Consider the following 23,813-nt stretch of genomic DNA (forward strand, 5'->3'; position numbering starts at 1 on the left):
AATATTACATGACTAGAGCGAAGGATGAATTTGTGAGAGAGGCAGGAAATGAGGCTAAAAGAGGTAGACAGGATTCAGCAGGTAATAACCCTAATGTGCTGACCCAAAGAGTAGAAATGTTATTATGGAAGGTACTGCGGTGTGATTAAGATTCAGGAGGAGAGACACAATTCAATTTGTATTTTAGGAAGACCACTCTAGAAATAGTATGGAATGACTTTGAGGTATATGACTGGACTGGCATCATTCACTACGAGAACTTAGGAGAAGCAGATTAGGGGGAAAGATTTTTGAGTTTCAACTTTGGATGTGTTGAGCTTGAAGTATGTATTAGTTGCCTATGGCTACTATAAAAGTTACTACAATCTTGGTGACTTCAAACAGAAATTATTTTTCTGTTCCGGAAGCTAAAAAGCAGAAATCATCAATGTCAATTGCTGCTAGAGGCTCTGAGAGAGGAACAATTTCATTCCTTTCTCTTAGCTCCTGGTGGCTGATGATAGTTCTCAGAATTCCTTGCCCAGTAATCAGATTGCTCCAGATTGCTGTCTGTGTCTTTCCATTATCTCCCTTGTGTACACCCTGTCCTCCCAAGGATACCTTCCCTTAAGTCTGCAAGTCTAAATCCAGAGTCTTCTGGGGTCATTTTTTTTTTAACCCCTGCAGTACCAGGGATTGAACACAGGGCTTTGTGCATACTAGGCAAGCACTGAGCTACAATCCTAGCTTGGGTCATCTTAATAGAGATCCTTAATTTAATTAATCTGTCTCAAGCCATTCAAGGTATTATGATAGAACACCATAAGGCTGGGTGGCTTATTAAACAAGAGAAATTTATTTTTCCCAGTTCTGGAGTTTGGGCAGTCTAAGATTAAGGAGCTGACAGATTTGGAGTCTGGTGACAGCACATTTCTTAATTCATAGATGGAAACTTGTCACTGTATCCTCACATAGTGGAAGAGACAGAAGAACAATCTTGGGCTTAATTTATAAGGGCACTAATCTCATTCATGAGGGCAGAGCTAATAGCCTGATCTCCTCATGCCAAGGTTTGAATTGGTCCCCCAAATTTCACAAATTGGAACCAATCTCCAAGACTCCAAGGACCTGAAGATGAGTAGACCATGAGAGTTTGTCCTCATAAAGGATTAAGGTCATTATCTTGTGAGTGTAAGTTTTCTCAGGAGTACGCTCCTGGCAAAAGGATAAGGATGGCCCCCATCTTCTCTTGCCCCCTTGCCCTCTCTCACCTTTTACTATCCCATGGTGGATATGGAATGATGCAGCAAAAAGGTCTTCATCATACACAGGCCTCTTAACCTTGGACTTTCCAATATTCAGAAACATAAGAAGTAAATCCCAGGTATTCTGTTATAGCAGCATGAAATGGAGCAAGATAACTCCCAAAGGCCCAGTCACTTCCCAAATTTCTACTTCCCAGTGCTATCATACTGGGGTTTAAGATTTCAACATATGAATTTGATTAGGGGCAGAAACACACAAATATTCAGTCTATAGCAAAAACCCTATTTCCACAAAGATCACAAAAATACTGAGGGTTATGTCTTGGATATTATTTTTAAAGGGACATTATGCAACCTACTACAAAGTGAATGAGGGGATAAATATCTTCATAATCTGCCTCATACTGGGGAGTATGGGCTGGGGAGCTCTGCTTTGTGCTTCCAAATTTAACAATATACAATAGGTGAAAGGAAATGTCAAAGGAAAGGCTATGTTGTATGACAAACAGTAAAGATTTGAGTCAGGTGAACATGGGTTCAATCTTAGCTCTTTAGTTGAAAACTTGGTCAGTCATTTAACTTCTATGAGTCTTGATTTCTTCATTTGGAACATAGGGACCTATTTCATAAGACTGTTGTGAGAATTAAAGAGACATTAACAGGCACACAGTGGCTTCTAAATACCATTATGTCAAAGAAAAAAAGCTTGACGATAAGACTTGATAGTGCCTTACATTAAAGTTGTGATTGTATAAATGAATTGCAACTTTTCATAAAGGACAGAAATTGGCATCAAGAATAGTGGGATGACCTGTCAGAAACAGATCAACAATGAAGAATCCAAGAGAGGGTGACCTTCAGATAGCCAAAGGAGCATTTGGCTTCAGGAAAATCTGCTGTCAGAAAAGTATCTATTATCAGCACTCAAGTGGGAAAAAGGTTGGCAAAATCAAGGCAGAGCTTTCTAGTCTTAAAAGTGGTATATTAGGAATATTTTGAAGATATTTAATAAGTGTCATACTGTACCAGGCATTGGAGATAAAACAAAGAGTGAGACATAGACATATGATGCAATCTAAGTACTGCACAAGGGTAGGAGCAGAGTTAAGGAACAGAACTCCTAAAACTACCCTTGAGAGCCTTAGAAGACTTTGAAGAGAACAAGCCATTTGGATGATCCTTAAGGATAAATAAGAGTATGTCTGCCAGAGAAATAGAGAAGGACTTTAAAAACAGTGGGGAAAAAAAGCAAAGCATAGGAATTCAGGGCGACCTTTACAGATTTGGAAACAGGAACTCGGGATCAATCAAAAGCCCAGTTATCCAAACTGATGAATGAAAACAGAGCCAGGCTATTAACATAGAGACTTGGTACTGCCTCCCAAAGCCTTCGGCCATATGTTTTAGTCTTCCTCCCTATAACAGCAGGTTTGTCCTAGAGGCTGAGGCAGGAGCAAGCCTTCAGCTGTGAGTCAGATAATTGCTAGCATTGGGAAAGAAGATATGCAGAGATTGATGACCAGTTAGATGCAGACCATACATAAAATCAGAGAAGAGGAGAAAAGATTAGGAAGCATTTACTATATGACATTATCTAATTTAAACTCCACAACAATCCTCTAACATAAATTAGAGCAGCGAAATAACCATTCCAGTCATCAAAAAGCAAAACTGACCTAGTTCCTGGAGAAAGGAAGCTTTCTGCTAAGAGTCAGCCCTGAGTCCCAGGATGCTTTCTAAAAGTGACTGCCGGTTTGAGAAACAGCTCTTACACCTTGGTTGCTGCACTCCATTACGTTTTTCATTTTTCGATGAAAGGCGTGTTGGGTAATACTGATAACAAGTAACAATGAATATGTACTCAAGTTACTTGTACCTGTGGGTGGCTTCCTGGTGTGCAATAAATGTCTGTTAAATTAGGTTCGTCAAGGACATAAATCTTCAACACTATTTCCAATACTATGAGGAAAAGCCACCCCCCATACCGCAGGATAAAAGCTTCAGTCTTCATAGGCCCTCCAAAGTTTAGAAGCAGCCCTGAAGCCTTTCAGTGTCCTCACACTGGGGACAATGCCAAGATTCTAACCACCTACTGGTAACTTAATTTCTGTCCACATTGTCTCATCCTATCCTCGCCCATGAGTACGCGGATGTCGCCCCTTCCCACCCTCGCCAGGGAGACGCTGGCAAGGAGGACGTCACACCTCCGATGTCAGTAGCCCTTCACGGTGGGGAATGGATAGAGGCAAGATGTATTTTGAGGGTTCCTTTTCGGGCGGGAATCTGGGGGCGGTAGTGGGTCGCTTAGAGTCCCTCCCTGTCAGACCCTTTCCTGACGCAGCGCGAAAAACCTCGCCGCAGCCCCAGCTGGAGATCCTGGGAACCTCGCTTCCAGGCTGGGCGGCACCGGGCGGGGCGGGGCGGGGGGTGTGAGCGGCGCCCCCTCCAGTGCGCAGGCGCGGGAGCGGGCGTGGCGGGCACGGCGGGGCACGGAGCGCGGCGGCGGCGGCGGCGGGAGCGGCGGCAGCTGCAGCGGCGGGCGCGGGAAGATGGCGGCAGCGGCTGCGGCGGCGGGGGCGGAGCAGGTCTGTGAGCCCCGCTGCGATTGGGGTTGGAGGAGCGGGCGAGGCCGGGTGCTGCTGGTGGGCCGGCGGTCGGGCCGGCCGGCGGGGCGCGAGGGCCAGTGGGGCCGGGCTCCGCGGGGCGGGGCGGGGCGGGAGGAGCTGTCCGCCACCGGGATGCTGGCAAAGGCGCGGTGCGACCCGAGCAGGAGCTCCCTCTCCGGGAAGTGGGGAGCCTGCCGCGGCCCTCGGCCTAGCTTGACTTGGCTATCCTTCGGCGGCAATGAGAAGGGGACACTGTCCTCAGGGATCGGAGGCTACCGTGCCAGCCCAGAGCCTACTCCGGGAGGTGCCCTGCTTGGCCGCCAGCAAAGATGCGGATAAAAATAACCTCAGTCCCAGCCGGGAGGCTCCCCAGACACCAGCCAAGAAGTGGTCAGCTGTTGCCTCCTGTCAGAGTGTGGCCACGTCTTGTTTCTGCCAACCCTGATAGGCAGACGTGCCAGATCTCCCCTCTCGCTTTGGTTTTTGAAGATTTAGTCGCCAGTATAAAACTGTGCTGTCCAGTGGGTTTTAAATCACTTTTAAGAATGCATTATCAAGTATTTCCTGATCTGCATTGTAAACTTGTAACTTAGAAGTTTCAGAGTCCCTCCATCAGCCTATACTCATACATGTACATGCATATGTGTGTGAATATGTGTACATACATACACATACATATAGTTGCTAGGGTTAACTGTTGTTTCCCTTTTAAAATAACTGATAATGATAGTTTCTTTTAAGAAAGTGTCATTCTTCAACATTGTTGAGAAAATCAGTGAACCAAGTTGCAAGCATTCTTTTTGACCTTTGGAAAGATTTTCTCAGGTGATTAACTTTTTAGAGATCTATTAGCTATATGTTCCTGGAAGTCTCATTCTAAGGAACAGAAAAAAATAGGAAGATGTGAAGTCTGCCTTCAAGGAGCCTAAATCAAACTGCCAAATGAATGCAGAAAAACAGCTAAAGACAATAGTTAAGCTGCAGATTAGTGACAATTAATGTAAAGGAATGAGTGAAATTTAAAGGAGTAAAGTTTGAAACTGTCAAGAGTAAAGCTCTTCTTTGGTTCTCATGAGTTCCCTCCTGATTAAACAGCTTCTGTGTTAGATGATTCTTTTGCTATTTATGTCATAACTATTGGTGCTCTTGAGATTCTTGATGTTCTGTTCTTCCTTTACACATTAGCTGAATAATGTGATCCCTCCCTCAGTATCCACTTCAGATTTATGCATTTATGTGTCCAGCCTTGAACTTAACTGAATTTTCTGTAAAGATCTCAAATAAAAATTGCTCAAAATTGGATGGTAGCACACTTACTATTAAAGGCTACAACCATCCATGCACATGGTTAACCTGGCCAAAAACTTAGGAACAGGGTTGGTTTAAGGAAGGTGTAGTTAGTGATCTGCTGTCCCAAACTTGATATTTATACAAGAAACCCCACTTTTCTTTCCTTTTGACTGTGAACCTCACAAACTGTGTAGCCAATCTTACTTGCAAGCCATCTTAAATATGTCTGTGTCACATGCACATCCAAGAAGTCACCTGGTCCTGACAGTTCTACCTCTTAAATCTTCTCCTCAGTCTTTTCTTCATCTCCAAAGCCATGGTTCAGTCAGGCTCTCACTTGGACTGAGAGAGGAACCTGCTGTTGTTCTATTCAGTTCACCTCTTTTTTGTCATGCATTTGTTTTGATGGAAATCTGACTTGTATCACTCATCTTTTTAAAATCTTCAGTAGTTCACTGCCTTTTGAAGAAACTCCATTCTTCTTGCATTGGTACTTATTGTCATTTATTGGTCCCCAGCCACATCCCTCCCCTCATCTTTAGCTTCATTCCTATACCTGTTCTCTCCATCCATTTAAAGTTACCAAAGTTCATTGCCTCAGAGGTGACTTGTACTCTAAATCTCAAAGCTGTTCCCTTTGCATAGAATGCCCTTCTCTGCTTTTGTGCTGGACTTAATACTGACTATCCTTCAGAATTCAACTTAAACCTCAACTTTTCTTAGAAATCTTCAGTGTAGCCCCCACCCCTTAAGTGGAGTTGCTCTTCTGTACCCATTTGGTATTGCTTTCACTGCTATAGTATGGCACTTACCATGTTATACTGCAGTTGTTCATGATTTTGTCTGTCTACCCTACTGTCCTGTAAGTAAGCTCTTTGAATGATATATTGTTTAACCAGTTTGGAGTACCTGACACTACATGGTAAATATTCAGTAATTGTTAAATACATCAAATTGAAGATAATAATGGAGATGAATTTGCAAAAAGTGCATCCCAAAAGGGATGAATTTTGCCCTCTTTCTCTCTTATCTGTGGGCCTATATTCAAACTCTGCCTAAGACCTTTAAGTCACTCACCTATTAAGACTGTCACAAGTCTGTACTGTGTCTGTGCAAAATAGAAGAAAGCACTTTTACTTATGGCAACTCCTGCAACTAAAAAACAATCTAAATGCATATCCAACTCTAAAATGTCTGCAAGTCTTGCACCCTCTTAGATGTTGCAGCCTCATGCAGTACCCAACCTACACAACTGTATTCATGTCTGCTTTGTTATAAAATCTTTTGAGTAGATTATGTTACCTTCTACAGAGCCTTTCTTATCATTCCTGATCTGTCAGGTCTAGCAAAGCTGGGAGTATAAAAGTTTTGGAAAAGTAGGGCCAGGCTGAGGAAGTTCTTGGATAGCAGAGTACAGACTCTAATCTTTATGTTCTGTTGAGGTGGAGGTCATCAGTGGGTTTTGATCATGAATGACTTACGTTTCAGGGAATGAAAAAGTTAAGGTCATCTGTCAAGGAAGAGTGGAAAGGACAACTGGAATATTATTGTGGTGACAGGGGTAACAGGCTGATCAAAGGCTTATGAAAAAATGGAAAAAAGAGGAAGTATTTGAGTACTGTATCTGACCCACCTACTCTTCCCCCTTCCCAACAACTCTAGCTCATCCTGATTCTCTCCCATTTGAACTCTGCAGCATGTATTGCTATGCAGTTGGTTGGCACTTGAATATACAGAGTGCTTTGTTGCACTGTTAACTGTTTCAGACATAGTACTGTAATACATAGAAAATAAGAATGCTGTCCTATATGTCTTGTATATGTCTTGTTTGGCTTATATAGGGTATAATGTTTAAGCCTAAGATGATCTATGAATAGATACCTATTCAAGAAATGAGTTTTCTCAGAGCTCTCAAAATTATATAAGTTGGGCAGTATCCACTTCTGCCATTCCTTTCATACTTTTGTTAAGTAGGATTATTACTGCCTAATATGTCATTCAACCATAGTCTAGTTTAATGGTTCTCAAGTTTTTTGGTCTTAGGTTCTCTTTACACTCTTAAAAACTACTGAGATCCCAAAGAGCTTTTGTTTATGTAGGTTACTTCATTGGCATTGATTAGAAATCAAAACTGAAAAAATTTGAAAACATAAGAACAAACAAACATTGCATTAGCTTTAAGAGTGATAATGTTGTCACATGATCATGTACTCTATTAAAGGAAAAAAGGAAATGATCTTAATGTTATTTTGAAATTGTATCTGGCATTAAAGACCCTGAAGGGGTTCACTTGACCCCACCACAGCCAACATACACACACACACACACACACACACACTCTCTCTCTCTCTCCCTCTCTCTCTCTCTCTCTCTCTCTCTCTCTCTTTCTCTCTCTCTCTCTCTCTCTCTCTCTCTCTCTCTCTCTCTCTCTCTCTCTCTCTTTCTCTCTCTCGGAGGACTGCCCAGTCTGCCGATCTAGGATAATGTTAGCTTTAGTCAATGGAGTTATAAGGAGCAAACTGTTATCAACTATTCCAAATTCTTTTTAAAATATGTGTATGAAAAAATTAAGCATATTAATAAAAATAAATTGTCCACCATAGGATATGTTTGTCAATTCCAACAAGAAATGATGTGTTCACCTTATTGACAATAGGACTGTTGAAAGCAAATAGGGAAAAAATGTTATCAAGTAGTCACACTGAAGTTTTTGCTATGCAGTGCCTCCCACTGTAGTAATGTTCTTATTTGGAGACTGTAGGCCCATGACTTGTGGGGTTTTAGTGGAAAATATGTCAGTAACCAGTTTAGCTTTCTTTAGTTATGAATTTGCCCTTAATAAATGTATCAAAAAAGTGTGTTACGGCTGTTCCATTGTGCTGTATTTTGTTTTTAGCAAAGTTCCAATGGTCCTGTAAAGAAGTCCATGCGTGAGAAGGCTGTGGAAAGAAGGAATGTTAATAAAGAGCACAATAGTAACTTTAAAGCAGGATATATTCCGATTGATGAAGATCGGCTCCATAAAACAGGATTGAGAGGGAGAAAGGGCAATTTAGCCATTTGTGTGATTATCCTCTTGTTTATCCTGGCTGTCATCAATTTAATTGTAAGTATATGGTGCAGAATATTCTCTTTTTAATTACAGTGGGGAAGTTTTCATCTTTTTTTTAAAATAATATATGAACTTAGTTCCTATAACTTGTTGGGGGACCGTCTTATTTTCTGCTTTGCTGTACATGTTTTATCTCCTATGGGCTTTAGTGAATATGTATAAAAAGCCTAGGCTGAGGAGGCAACACTAATTACAGGAAAAGTTGAATGAAAAGACAGGAATCTATTTTTTAAGAGAGACAAAGGCAATAAAATCATGGCGAAGTTCTCCTTTTAGGAAAAATGTTGACAGATTCTTCCCTTTAAAGGACTTAACTCTTAATAAGGGTAGAGTCAACTCAGTAGAGGAGAACAGCCTCAGCAACTTAGTGAGGCCCTAAGCAACTTAGTAAGATCCTGTTGCTCAGTGGTTAAGCACTCTTGGGTTCAATCCCTGGTACCAAAAAAAAAAAGAAGAAGAATGAAAGGATCTGGTAGGTTGATTCACACTATGGTGCTGAGGACCTGCATCTTACCTTTTCCAAAGATATTTAATTTTTTACAGAAGGGGTCTTTTTAATCTGAGTTCACAACTCTGAAGGTTAATTTTGAAACCCTCTGGAATATATTTAGATTGATATTTTTATGTTCAGAGAGTGATTAATGGTATACCTAAGACTGCTTATGAACGTGATCTGCAGGTCTTCAAAAGTGACTCTATTTTTACTTCTAATGTTCTCAAGCCAGCCTTTGTAATTTATGTACATTCAAAACATTTGTGTCTAATTCTTCACTAAAGTCAGCAAGAGCTAGTACTATACATTTTATAGTTGGTACCATAAATAACTTTACTAGGAAAACAGAATTTATTTTTTATCTTTCTTATGGAGACTCCTGGTTAAGATGGCAGAACGAAGACATTTCTATCCTGTGCTCTAAAACACTCATCCCAAAGTGACAATGGCAAGAAACAGAAGTATCTTTGAAGAGAGTAAAAGACAACTGAAATCCCAAACCACAATATATGAAGACAGAAAGTAGGAGAAGGAAGGGCAAATACTTGTCAGTGAGAAGAGACTTGCCTGTGTGTTGGGAGGGACTGCAGGGTGTATTAGTGAAGTGCCTTGCTGAACCCTGCAAAGCCTCAGGAGCTGGAAGTACAAGCACCTTGAAAAGCAGAAGCAAGACATGACCCGAAATAGAACTCGTGAAAAATCTGTAGTAGTCAGATGCCTGGGCCTCCCTCTCCCGCAACCAGCAGTTAGGCAGCTGCCCCTCTGAACACCACCCAAAACTAGCATGTGTCTAGACACCCTGGACCAGACAGGGATCCTTCTGCTGAGGCTGTTGTGCGAAGGTGGGTTTCCAAGCTGAAAGTATAGTCTGAAAGCGAAGCACTGAGGCTGCCTTTCGTGCACCCCTCTCCCCTCCTCCTCCTCCTCCAGCTCCCTGGCAGCAGGCAAGAGACAGAGGAGCCCCCATAGAGAACTGAAGACCTAAAGAAAAAGATGTGACAACAGTGACTTTTGGTAGGTCACAGTGAAAAAACCATCTACTCTCCCTATCATGAAGCCTGTAAGTCACAAACCACATAATTTTCTATGGACATTTTCTCAAAATCACTGTGAAATATGAACACTGAGTCAGGGATCCATAGATTTTTGAGGAAGGCTTCAGGAATTGAAAAATGATAGAACAAAATACCCAAGTCCTGGGGAAGTAGAAACTCAAACTTAGGGAGATAGAGAAAATGCAACGATTGACAGAAAATATTAAGGATATTGAATCCATGAGACAAGAATGACATACCATTTAAAAGGAGCAATTGAGCTGGGGATATAGCTCAGTTGGTAGAGTGCTTGCCTCGCAAGCACAAGGCCCTGGGTTCAAATCCCCAGCACCGCCAAAAACAAACAAACAAATAAATAAATAAATAAAAATAAAAAATAAAAGGAGCAATTGAAGAATAGGAAGAACTCATAAAGATATACACACAGATGGAGAGATTTTGGAAAACAAATGTTCAACAAAATGAAGAATCCATCTAGGAGCTTTCTATTAATAGGAAATTCAGAAAGCAAAACCAGAAAACATTGGAAAGTTGTCCAATAAAGAAAAATTTCTAGAACAGATTGAAAACTACCATTCTAGCTCTGGAATAATGCATTAAAAAAAAAAAAGAAATCCATACTATTACTATGAAATGTAAAAAAATTAGAAATAAAGACCTTAAAATCTTCCTAAAAATTTTCCAGGAAAAAAAAAAAAACAGGTTTATATAAAGAATAAGTCAGAGTGGCATTGGACTTCTCAAAAGCAGAAGTGGGACAGGCATGGTGGTATACTCCTGTAATCCCAGTGACTCAGGAAGGAGGCTGACACAGGAGGATTGCAAGTTCAAGACCAGCCTGGGCCATTTATCAAGACCCTGTCTCAAAATAAAAGGACTGGGAATGAAGCTCAGTTACAGAGTGTTCCAGTACCACCAAAAATATTTTTTAAAGGTAGCAATGGAAACTGGAAGGCAATAAGGCAGTGACTTTCAAAGTTCAGAAAGAACATTTCAAATCTAAAAATGGCTGCTTAAGCCAGAGTGTCAGTCAGATGCAACATTCTTGCCATGCACATTCTTCAAAAAATTTTACTTCTACTGTTTATGAGAAAACCACTGCTTTACCAAAAGAAAGCACTGAAGAAAGATGAAGATAAGGAAACTGGGTATCTTTCTTGCACAGGAGAAAGACAAAAGGAAATTCCAGCATGAAAGAAAAGGAAAAGTTTACAGTTAGACAGCTGTACGGGAGGCCAGAGATTGGAGCAGGAAGTCCAGATTGGAGCAGGAAGACGGGTTGCAGAAGGATTTTCTGAGAGAGAAAAATAAAACAAATATATTATCTGAGGAGTTTAGACAGAACATTTCACGGAGAGGTTTATAGAAATGTTTGAGGGTTTGAGACTTAGTTAGATTTTCAGAGAAGCTAAGCAAATTAAAGAAAGATGTATTATACAACGTAGAAGAAAAGAACTCCCATCATAATACAGTATTTGCTTTAGCAGTGAACAGTGTTTATATGGTCATAATACTGAAAATACTGAACATAGATTCAACTGAAACCTGAGGTTGGAATTGGAAGAAAAAAAGAGGTAGAAATAAGCTAAAATTCTCATCTGCTAAAACAGAAAATTACTAGATAAAACCTAAAATTGATAAATGTAGAAATAACAGTATACATGTATTAGTTCACATATTGTTTAGAAACAAGGAGATAAAGCTTACAGCTAAAATCGTTGAAAGTGATTGCCCTGCGGAATGAGACCTGGAAAGGTAGAAGAATTATAGACCTTTCTGAGTATTTTGACTTGTCTTTTGCGTGTAATGCTGTAATAAAAATAAATTGGTTTTGTTTATCAGTGGAAAATCAATTAATATATTCATCTTACTGATTTAAACATTTTAGGAAGTCTTTGATTTTTTGGCAATGATTCTTTTCTTTTCATTTTCCCAAGTGTGTCACGTGTATGCTGCCTGTTGACAATGGGCTTGTGCTCTTTTTCAGATAACCCTTGTTATCTGGGCTGTGATTCGCATTGGACCAAACGGCTGTGACAGCATGGAGTTTCATGAAAGTGGTCTGCTTCGATTCAAACAAGTGTCTGACATGGGAGTTATACATCCTCTTTATAAGAGCACAGTTGGAGGAAGACGAAATGAAAATTTGGTCATCACTGGCAACAACCAGCCTGTAAGTTACCACATTAACTGAAACGTGGTGTGAATGGAAAAGGGGGATTTGAGAACAATTCTTTGCAAAAACCTAGAGTTGATTACAGGAAGAGCTCTCTTCCTTTAGAGAAAATTAATTTATTAGTTTTATATTCATCAGTGTTTAGAAATGCTTAGTATTCAATAGTGTTGATTTTATGATCTTTTAAAGTTAGATGCTTTCTTAATATTCTAGATTTTGTTCAGTGGTAGCATTGACAGATATAATTAGTGTAGAAATAGGTAGGTTACTCTTCTCCACATGAGGAAGCTAATTAAGAAAGCTTCTTCCTGGGGTAGAATACCCTGTATTTTCTGAGAATCTGGGAGATAATGTGTCACTCTGCTCAGCAGCAGGCATGCCACGTGGCTGCTCTAACATAGGCTTTTAACTGGGTGAAACCTCAAGAAGTATTCTTACTTTCGCCCCAGCCATCTTAGACCTTGAGCATGTTCCCTATGACCTGTGCATTTTAAGTTTTCATTTTGAAGAATTCTTCTCCCAAGGAAGTGGAGACAGGACACATGCAATTAAACGCATTTGAAGTTAATCTATTATTATAGTTTTTTTTTTTAATAGTGTTTTGTATTTTTTTTTAAATGATGTTCTTTATGAATTTTGGTTGCAATATTCTTTGAAATATATTCACAATAGAGTGTTTTTTTTAAGATTGTTTTTCAGCAAGGGACAACAAAGCTCAGTGTAGAAAAGAACAAAACTTCTATTACAAGTGACATTGGTATGCAGTTTTTTGACCCGAGGACTCAACATATCTTATTCAGCACAGACTATGAAACCCATGAGTTTCATTTGCCAAGTGGAGTGAAAAGTCTGAATGTTCAAAAAGCATCTACTGAAAGGGTAGGATTTATTTTCTTCACTTTACTAATGGGAGACAATTATTGTCTAAAGTTATAAAGTGGGAGGAGAGTTTCACTTCCTTACAGTGATATGAAAGACTGTATTCCAGAACATGGAAAAGGATTATTTCTAAATCTTTCATTATCTAGTTTGTGTGACCAATCTCAAGTCTTCTCTTTATATCAGTTTCCAGATCTATAAAATTTCCTGTAATTTCTCATGTTTGAAACTCCCATTTATCTGTGATAATTAGTCCCATATTAATTTAGAAACTCTTTTCAATACTTTTTTTTTAATTTTTAGATTACAAGCAATGCTACCAGTGATTTGAATATAAAAGTTGATGGGCGTGCTATTGTGCGTGGAAATGAAGGAGTATTCATTATGGGCAAAACCATTGAATTTCACATGGGTGGTAATATGGAGTTAAAGGCTGTGAGTATTTTCTTAAGAGTGTAAGAGAGTTATTAGTTTCTTAGATACATAAATCCATGTGTAGAATAGTATACAATTACTAAAAATGGTGATATAGTTGTATATTTCTTTGTCATGAAAAGATTTTCAAAAAGGATTGTGAAGTAAAAGAATGTTACAAAACAATTTGTGACCTATTTTATTTTTATTTTTTAGAACATATAAATTTATAAAAACATATAAGTATATCAAAATATCAGAAATATTTAGTTATGAGTAGCAGGATAAAGACGATTAAAATTTGTGTTTATTTCTGTTAGTTTGTATTTTCTAAATTTTGTTGGTATTTGTTTAAAAGGCAAAAAGAGAAAAATCGCAAACTTCTTAAAGAGAATTCTGAAAGGTCAAAGTATGCATGCCCAAAAGTTGTCGTTAACTAAAGAGTCTTCATAGCCTTTCCTGTTTTTAATCGTGTTGTGAAAAAAAAATTAACAAATGTATCAAGTGTATTTTATTTAAACATCTATTATTAATTATATAGGAAAAAGATTTTTGCCTTTATTGCAGCTTCTGAAAATTAAATTTTCTTTGTGCTTCACAGATTATATCTCAACTTTAGCAGATATTATACCTTATATAAGGGAGCCAAAAGTTTAAAAACTTTTGCCAACTCATAATTCTGGTCAAAAAGTACTTATTCAAAATCCTCGGGGCCCTTACTATATACTGCTTAACTAAAACTAATTAAATGTGTCTTACCAAGCATTATATGATAAAAGTGACTTCAAATCTAAAGACTTATTTATTCCCTTTTTTAAAAATTCAGTTGCACATTTTTTAGGAATAATGAACTGTAGAAAATGAGGTAGTTGTTTCACTTTCATAAACAACTTTTTCCCCTGAAGCTCATAATTCCATCTCTAAATAGTAAAGATGAGCGTTAAGTGTAATTCTTGCCAGAAACACCCTAACAGTATTGAGTAGTTGTGCTAAGAAGCCCTTTCTCGAAGAGAGCAAGTTGAGCACCAGCCAGGCTGTTGTTTTCTGCATGAGAAAGCTGAAGGGAAAAGCAGGAGGTCTGAACCACTTACAGAGACCACACACAAATTACTTAAACCTTTTATTTTTTCCCCACTGGAAAATTCTTGTCCTATTCTATCTTATTACATGAAAAATGTTAAAATACTTCAAAATATATATACATAACAGTTTCTTCACAGTTAAAAAAGCATATTGAAAAGATAATTAGCTATATAATTCAGTCAATATCAATGATTAGTTTTAAAGAATATAAGCTACTTATTTGAATTTTATCAAACTACCTTTTCAAATCTTTTTTTTTCTCTTTCTCTTTTTTTTTTTTTTTTTTAAATTTTTCTTTTTTGTGGTGCTGGGAATCAAACCCAGAGCCCCACACACATGCTCAGCAAACATTCTACCACTGAGCTATATTCTCAGCCCTTATTTTTCATTTTTAATTGACACATAGTGTACATGTTTATGAAGTACAGTGTGATGTTTTGGTAGATAAATACGATGTGTAATGATCAAATTAGAGTAATTAGCATATTCATCACTTCAAAAATTTATTGTTTCTTTGTAGTAAGAACATTTAAAAATTCTCTCTTCTGGCTATTTTTAAGTATACAACATAATGTTAACTGTATTCACCCTACTGTGAATTTAATAAAAACTGCCTAAGAAACAATTTAAAGAAAGTAAAATTAAATGACCACAAGATGGCAGCATTGGAATAAAATTTGAAAACTAATAAATTAAGGTTAATATTTATTCCATATATAGCTTGAGCATCCCTATTCCAAAAATTTGGATTAGGAATACCCTACCAGTAAAATACTTCAAAATCCAAAAAACTGTGAAATCTGAAACACTTCTGTTCCAACCATTTCAGATAAGGGCTAGTCAGCCTATAACACCACTAATACATTATCCATTTCTATTGCTTTTTAACCATCTTTCTGTCGTTGCTTTAAATAGCCTCTGTAATATGATGACTCCATATCTGGAACTCCTACCTTATGCCTTAACCTTTCCTCTGAACTAGGGTTCAGATACATAAATGCCTTCTTACCTTCTCCACTAACATGTCTAATAGCATCCAAAATCCAGCAGGTGTAAAATCTTGACATCCTGCTTCCTCACCAGACATACATTTCTTTCCGTATTCTGTCCTGTAAAATGAGAACCTATCAGCAAAGCCTCCGTCTGTACTCTCAGAAGATGTACAGAGGCTGGCTGCTTCTCACCACCTCCACCATCACTACTATGGTATGAACGTCATCATTTCCCCACCCGGATTGTTGGAACAGCCTCCTGACTGGTCCTTTCATGACTTTGCTTCACACCAAGTCGAATTTTTGCCCTTCAGCCAGAGTGATTTTTAAAACAGTCATATCACTTCCCTATTCAGAACCTGTACATGGCTTCCATCTAATTTCAAATAAAATCCAGAGTTCATTCCTTGGACTTTCATGTCTGGTCCCTGGTCATTTCTCTATCTCATCTCCTCACCCTCTGTGCTCCATTCACTGGCCACCTTACTGTCCCTAGAACATCAGGCACATCTTTACCTTTGCATTTACCATTTTCTCTGCTTGGATTCCCTTCCCCATTACCTACCTGATTTACTTCTTCACGTCTTCCAGTTTCTGTTGGAATGTGAACTTATCAGAGAGGCCTTCCCTGATTCTTGTGTCAAATAGGATCCCCATCTGCTCACTCTCTCTACTTCCCTGCTTACCCTGCTTCACTTTCCCTCAGAATGTATCCTATCTGATGTCCTATAGGTCTTGCCTCTTCATTTGTTTATTGTCTGCCCCACTCCCTGAAATGGCAGCCTAATGAGAACTTGAACTTTGCCTATTTCATTTATCTGTATCACCAGTACCCAGGATAGTGTCTGGCTCATAGTGGACACTTAATAATTATTTGTTGAATAAATGAAAGAAATAAAGAAGAAAGGAAGGAAGGGAGATATGCTTAGTGATCCCTAAAAAAGGGGTTCTAAGGGCCTTTTTTATAAGAGTGTTTCTGGAGCAGTGGACTTGAAGAGGAAGAACCTCCACACAGTTTCCTTTGAGTACATGGTTTTCTAAATTATATGGTTTTAATCTTAGTTAATTCAATCTTCATTAACTCCAACTTATTTTCCCTATAAGAGAAAATATCTTTTTCTTCTCATCATCAAATACTTATCAGTCAGTAACTTCGTTAAAATTCTCTTAGGAATTAACAAGTGAAAATGAGACATAAATCAACATTAGTTTTATTAAACACTTAGGAATTTTGATGTAATTTTAACTAATAATTGAGAGTTATACTGTGGATTTATTGACATACAGTATGAACTGAATAAAGTAAGATGTCAACAGTTGTATCTTGATGGTTGTTTTGGTTTTTGATGTTGCCATTATTGTTTTGGTCATGATTTTACTCTCTTACTGCCTTCTTTTCATGTTAATACTCTGGCAAGTTTTGTTTAGTAACTTTGTTCTATACTCACATGTGGAAGTAAAAAAATCGCATTATTATCCCTTTTGTAGGAAAACAGCATCATCCTAAATGGAACTGTGATGGTCAGCACTACGCGATTACCCAGTTCCTCCAGTGGAGACCAGCTGGGTAGTGGCGACTGGGTGCGCTACAAGCTCTGCATGTGTGCGGATGGGACTCTCTTCAAAGTACAAGTAACCGGCCAAAACATGGGCTGCCAAATCTCAGACAACCCTTGTGGGAACACACATTAGAAGAGCCCAGAGGTCATCAGTATGTTTATATCTTGACTTGACCTTTTTTTTTTTTTTTTTTTTTTGAGTATGCATGCAAATCATGTTTTTACAGAGTTTGTGATAATTTTTAATTATTTTAACTGGAGAGTGCTACTGTATCTATTATGTAGTCTCCATATTTAAAATATTCTTGAAAGCCTAAATTCTAACACATTTTTTAAGTTGCACTGAGTTTTCAAGAGACAGTCCTCTAAAATAATTACAAGAAGTCAATAAAATCAAAATTTATCTTTAAAGAAGTGTTTTTTAAAATTCTGCTATCCTTGACTAAATGACAAAGGGCTGAAGCAACTATTCAGATTCACTATAATAAGTTTTTGGTACTTCTAATGGGGATAGACCCATTAGGATGTTTAAAAGGCATACCATCAGTGTTTCATGTTCTATCTTTTGGTTTCTAAAAGAAAAGATGTGGATTTTTAGTGCATTAACCTTGAGCCATATTCTCACATGCAAGTAAAGTCATTAAAGAACTTGACATACGTGAGAGTGTAAATTGTGGTTCCTTAGTTTTGCACTGAGAAGAAAACACTCTGTGATAGAATGTTTATTTGAAATAATGATAATTATTGAGAGTCCACAGTGTGGTAGAAAGTAAACATATGCTCAGCTTTAACTTTCAAGTGATGATAGCTGTCATTTGTTGAGTGTCTTGGATTTCCCAGCAATATGTGTTTGATGTCTCTAGTTCTCACTAAGGCTCTCTGAGTAGGTGTTATCATCCCAGTTTTCCCCACTGGGAACTGAGGATCAGATAAGTTAAGAAACTTGCCTAAGATGATATAGTAAATAGCACAGTTGGGAGGAATGCAGGTCTGATCAAACCCAGATGTAACTGATTCCAAAGACTGTGCTCTTTTTACTATCAGCACTGAATTCTCAATTATTTAAAACTATAGAGAAAGATGAAAAAGGACTAATTCAAACTTCCCTAAAGTAAGAAAAGCAAACAAAACAGTTATGCTACTCTAATCGAAAGAAATAAATCTCATGTCAGTCAAAAAAAATAACTAATCACTGTTAGATTTTCAACTATCTTAAGCAAATTCTAAAACACTATATAGAGGTGAAATTGACCTACCTATGAGTTACCAGTTTTCCAACTGATGGTTCTTGGCACACTGGATTACCTGAATAGGTTACAGAGAGGTACTGGGACATTCTTACCCTCAGCCCTTGTAGTGCAATGGGAGGCCGTAGACCCAGCCAAGTCCTGCCGGTTTTACTCCAGTGTGCCACACTAATGTCACTTTTGTAATGTGTCAGGATACTTAACTAAAGGATGCTAACGCAGGAGATAATACACAAAATTTTTAAGTATAAGAATGTATCTTCTAATATCATTATCTCATTATAATTATTTATAAACCCTCAAAACAGTTTTTTTGTAACAAATTTTGTATTTGATGTGAAAGGAACTCTCTGGTACTATTAAGACACACACAGAATCAGGGTCAGGGACTCCAAAGTAGATTGCCATAGAATAGGCAGTAGGGACATATCATAGGTTCCACCTGTACTGAAGTATAACTGTGTTCTGTCATGGTCACTTTGAATCGTGTAGATAAGAAAATCAATGCACAAAAAATTGTTTTCATGATTCTCTGTGACAGAAAAATCATATACCTTAGAGATTATGAAGTCAATAAATTATACTAAAATAGGATTGATTTACTACCTAATACTGAGAGCAATTTTTATATGAAAAGAAAGTAAGAGATTTATGACCTCTGAGTGTTATTAGTTATAGTTATATTTGAACCTATTTGGATATCTTTTAATATATGAATTATTCTCAGAAAAAAAAATCATTGGAATTTTCATTTAGATGCTCAGTATATTTTTAAATTGTACACTCATTACTTGTCTTAGATTTGTTTTGAAAGTTTCTTTAAATAAATATTTTTACTAAAATCACAGGACACTATATTACAAAGTATTATTTATTGAACCTAATTCATGAAATAGTCTATTTTTACTTCTCTTTGAGAAATACTTGTGTTTTTGATACATCTCCATTACATACTTTTGACATGAGAAGATATTTTGGTGTTTTTATAGAACTGACTGTTATTAGGTATAGCATTTTAGGATACTTTGTAGGTAGTCTTTGCTTTTCCACTGAAATGTAGACCTGGAAAATTCTTTGGGAAGCGAAACAAGAACAAACCACCCATTTTACCTGTGACCTATTTTGATTCACAGTAAAATTTCAGCAACTCAATAGCACCTCCAGATGGTGTTTTTCTGTAAAGGGATGAATTTGCCTCTTCCTGCTGTATGTTCATTTGCTTCCATTAAGCACTGATAGGGTAAGCAGCAGCCTTGGGGAAGGTGGATGATAGAGGACCCTGGGAAGAGTATAGATGCGTGCTTGTTTAAATAACGATAGTATTCTAGAGGTGGATTACTATGACCTAGGGAACAAAGGTAAATAAATAAATGCATGATTTTTTAGAGACTGTCTAATAGGCAGACAGGAAAAAATGCAAAACAACACAAAGCAGGGACTGCCTATACATAGTCTGTGATATTTAAAAATATACTTATTTGTATTTTTTGGCATTGTGAAAAAAATTAATTTGTATGATAGTTTTGATGATGAAAGATAGAAATTCTGTCTAGTTTTGAATGAGTATTTTCTGAAGGAAGTAAAGTGTTATGGTGCTAAACTTGACAAAGAAGAGACCATTGAAATGCTGACAGTTTTACTAATCTTAAGTGTTGACAGGGGCAGAGATTAGAAATCATGCCACCACCAAAAAAATGAAGTAGATAAAAATTTGTTTCAGATTTCTAACTTGCATTTCAGTTCATTCAATTTGTAATAACTATTAATGACCTCTGTTTACAATAAAAATTCTGTAAACTGTTTGCTGTTAGTTTTTTAGTTGTTATATGTTAATGGATTTCCACTTGATCATGCAGACATTATAAATGTAAATATGGCTTGCGAATGGGACACCATCTGTACTTATGTAATCTCTCTGGAATCAGAGTTAGAAAGTTGCGTGTTTGGATAGTCCTACCCCATTTGCATTGCAGAAGGCCTCTCCTCAGTGTCCCAGGGAACTAACTGTGCACACTGTTACCATGGCAAGAGGCCAGTGCGGGAGATGAAAGGGTGAGGCCTTGCCACATAGCTGGCATGATGACAGGATGGGAGGAGCCTCCAAGGCTCAAGTCTGAAATCCCCACCTGGCTGATCCAGCTGTAGACCCACTTGAAACTACCTCAGGATCTTAAGGTATGCCCCAGCAGCAGTCTATCATATTTTTTCCACATCTTCTCATCACCCAAAGTAGCCTCTCTTGCTTTTTTTCTTTCTTTTTCCAACTTCTCTTTATCTCAGAATGAATTCATCTCGTTTCTACTTCATTTTTTTTCTCTACCGCCTTCTTCCTCCTCTCTCTCTGATACATATGCACACACACACCCACACCCAGTATTTCTAACTGCTTCTTCATCCCTCAGCTTGAAAATGTCTATTTAAAGACTTAAATTTTACCTATTGTTTTCAGTTTCATCACGAACTTTTTCTGGAGTTCTTAGTGCTGTCTTACCCTGTATATATAAATTTCTATGTAATAAAAATAATCTTTCTTTTATAAATTAATAACTTTTGCTTTAAGATAATAGGATTATTCTTATCTATTTTGAACTTAAATCTATTAATATATCAGTCTCTTCAACTTAAAAATAAGGAAGGCAATGAAAATCATTTTTTAAAAAACTTTTTTAAGAAAAAGCATTTTCATCTTTCTCTTCAGTACTGCAAAGCGATGTGCTTCTCCAAATGATTTTGTTGTTGCTAGTGTTATAGCATTAGCTGAGTGTACAATTCTAAGTATAATGATTACAGCTTGAATGTAGAAGGAAATATCTTTCTGACTGGACAAATTCATTCCATTTCTGTGCATAGGGACATTATAAATCACTCTCGCTATAGGGCACCTTTACAGTTCGTGGTCATGTGTATGAATTTAGATGTCATTCAAAATATGGGAGAACTAACCTTGTGTGAAAAAAAAAAGTTTAAAACTTAACATTGTAAATTTGATTTAATCCACAAATTCATTCATGCAAACAAACCATAGCCCAGTGATAGACTACAGACTATTATTAATATAAAACATGGAAATTGTGTGTGTGTGTGTGTGTGTGTGTGTGTGTGTAATGGTCCTTACCTTTGGGGAAGTTCAAAACAGACAAAAAGCAAAACACTAAAATTTCAGGATAGTATTCATTCAATAAATATTTACTGAAATATTTTTGAAGGCTTAAAGACAAATAGAGGCTACAGCATAGGATTTGAGATGAGTCTGGAAGGATATGTAGGATTTAGAATGAGGAGAGGAAAAGGCATTGAGCTTGGAATTGGGAGTAGATGAAAACCTAATGTTGACATGAAGTGTATGCATAGTTCTTTGCCTAAACCATATCTTGTGGTCACTCCACATGTATTTATCAGACTAGTTCATGAGGTTAGCTAGAAACTCAAATCTTTAAATACCACTCTGAGAGATTTGGACCATAGGCAATTGAGGAGCCTTCGAGGATTCTGATCACCTGATTGATGAGGGATTACATGAGAGAAACAGTATTATGGGAAAATGACCCTTTAAAATCACTAGAATGGATCAAGGAGAAGAAGAGTCAAGAGTTAGGGGCAGGAAGATCGGTTAGAACATTTTAATATTTTAGACTGGAGCAATGAAAACTGGAAAGTGTGCCATTAAATCAGAAAGGAAAGGGGTATTTGCTGTAACTTGCATATTGAATAATGTGGCTCTTTATACACTGATTTTTAAGTGGATTGTAGTTTAAAACAGTCACAAAAGCCCTTTTTACCTTTCTTTTTAAATATATTTTTTAGTTGTTGATGGCCCTTGTTTGATTTATTTATTTATACACAGTACTGAGGATGGAACCCAGTGTCTCACACATGCTAGACAATTCTACCACTGAGCCACAGCCCCAACCCCCATTTACTTTTCTTTTTAAAATTATTTTTGTGTATGTGTTCAGCCTTTGTAACTTGTATTTATACTTCTAAAACTTTCAGTTGCTTCTCAAGAATTTTTGGTGAAAAAGATACCTGAGTTTTCTATCGTTTCACTGTATCTATGTGGCTCCGAGGCAGAGCATCCTTTTCATAACTCATTTATGTTGGATATATTAAAATGATTTGAAAATCACAAAACCCACAAAGACAAAGCTTTTAGTTCTTCTAGTCATGGGGGAATAAGGTATTTCTGGCGAGTTGAACTTTCTACTTACAGGGTTATGGGAGGTTCACAGTTTAGTATAACTAGATATCATTCATGTAATAAACCACGTGGCTTACAGTATTCTAGATAAGCATAGCAGACTTTGCTCCCTGCTAAGACCAGCAAAAAAAATAGAGAAGTCTTATTCTTGGTAAGTTTCACTCCCTCCAAAACAAACTGCACAGTGAATGATACTGATAAAGCAGATGCCAAGGTGAGGACTCAGTGAATGTATATTTTCTGAAAATGCAGGCAAGTCCTTTATTTAAAGTTATAAATAAAATGTTATGCTACTTATACAATTTCAGTAGTTACATTTTAATGCCCTGACTTCTAAGAAATCAGTCACTTAAATTGACAATCAAGATAACTTTCCTGAATCTTAAAAGGAGAAAATTAAATATCTTGCTTCTTATTTGCTATTAATTCTTATGTAAGTTATTTTGAAAAGTCAATTTTTTTCCTTTTTCCAGGCATTATGAAAAACTTCTATTTCAGAGTTATTACCATAGTTATAGGTCTTTTTTTTACTGGAACAAGAGAAAATCCATCCAGAAAAAGCAGTGTTTTTTTCAATTCTGAGTACCAAAGTAATGACTATCTCCTGACAAATTGTTCTACTAGAAAGCACGAACTACCCATGAATACATCACAGACAGCAGCCACAGTGAATGTAAGCTTCAGTTTCTTTAAAGTTCTCTTAGGGTCTCACACGAAAAAAGAAGAATGGAAAATAAAACACCTGGACCTCAGTGATACTCCTATATGGAAAATTACCCTGAGCCCTCTCACACATTTACGTGCTTTGGAAATACTCAACCTGAGCAACAGTGCCATCCACTCCATCTCATTGGATCTATTCAGTTCTCACTCCTCACCGGTAAAACACCACAAAAGCAGATTCCAAAATGAACTTCTCTTTCTAAAGGTGCTAATCCTTCAAAGAAATAAACTCACTGACACTCCGAAGGGTAAGTACAACTTGAAAAGGTGAACTAGACGGAGAAACTATGAGTATGTGGAGAATTAATGTTTTATGTCAATAAGAATTCCGTATTTGTTTTCAGTTTCAAGGGACCAACTGACAATAAAACAATTTAATTAGAGCAAATTCAGTAAAAGGAGTTTCACAGTGGCATTGGAAGTCATGTGAAATTTATAGTCGGTACAATTTAATCTCTCATTAATATAACCTTAATGTTGGGGGTTTGTCGAGAGACACCAGGAAATATTGAAGTGATTAATAATGTATGATTTTAAGCTATTTATCATGTATTTGCTAATATGGAAAAGTATTGAGAAATAGTTCCGATAGTTTTAATATATAATGTAATTCAAATTATGTTGCCATGTTTGTAAGTTTTTATTCATAGAATACATTTTGCCTCTTCTGATCTAATTGTCCTTCAAATGTAGGCCAGAAATGTGATGATATTACATTTAAGTATGTAAGCTTTCTTATTAT

The 23,813-nt window shown here is 37.3% G+C and overlaps 2 protein-coding genes across 2 annotated transcripts in view; both read left to right on the forward strand.

Annotated features, from left to right (window-relative positions):
• Nucleotides 1-3,704: 3,704 nt before the first annotated feature.
• On the forward strand, nucleotides 3,705-18,088 carry SGCB (sarcoglycan beta). Its single transcript, XM_079154077.1, has 6 exons — nucleotides 3,705-3,829; nucleotides 8,037-8,246; nucleotides 11,788-11,973; nucleotides 12,664-12,855; nucleotides 13,159-13,290; nucleotides 16,833-18,088. The coding sequence occupies exons 1-6, from the start codon at nucleotides 3,794-3,796 to the stop codon at nucleotides 17,034-17,036; spliced, it is 960 nt and encodes a 319-aa protein (XP_079010203.1). The 5' UTR covers nucleotides 3,705-3,793; the 3' UTR covers nucleotides 17,037-18,088.
• Nucleotides 18,089-18,229: 141 nt separating this feature from the next.
• LRRC66 (leucine rich repeat containing 66) overlaps nucleotides 18,230-23,813 on the forward strand; it is a 50,341-nt gene continuing 44,757 nt past the window's right edge. Inside the window, 2 exon segments of the mRNA XM_079154031.1 lie at nucleotides 18,230-20,325; nucleotides 22,822-23,319. Of these exon segments, the coding sequence (XP_079010157.1) occupies nucleotides 22,827-23,319 (493 nt within the window). The 5' untranslated portion in view covers nucleotides 18,230-20,325; nucleotides 22,822-22,826.

Source organism: Sciurus vulgaris, assembly GCF_902686455.1.
Source record: "Sciurus vulgaris genome assembly, chromosome: 9".
In the NCBI taxonomy this organism is placed as follows: Eukaryota; Metazoa; Chordata; class Mammalia; order Rodentia; family Sciuridae; genus Sciurus; species Sciurus vulgaris.

Coding starts and splice junctions, on each gene's coding strand:
- SGCB (XM_079154077.1), top strand. CDS start 3,794: ATGGCGGCAGCGGCTGCGGCGGCGGGGGCGGAGCAG. Junction 3,830..8,036: donor CGGCGGCGGGGGCGGAGCAG/GTCTGTGAGCCC, acceptor TTTTGTTTTTAG/CAAAGTTCCAATGGTCCTGT. Junction 8,247..11,787: donor TGGCTGTCATCAATTTAATT/GTAAGTATATGG, acceptor GCTCTTTTTCAG/ATAACCCTTGTTATCTGGGC.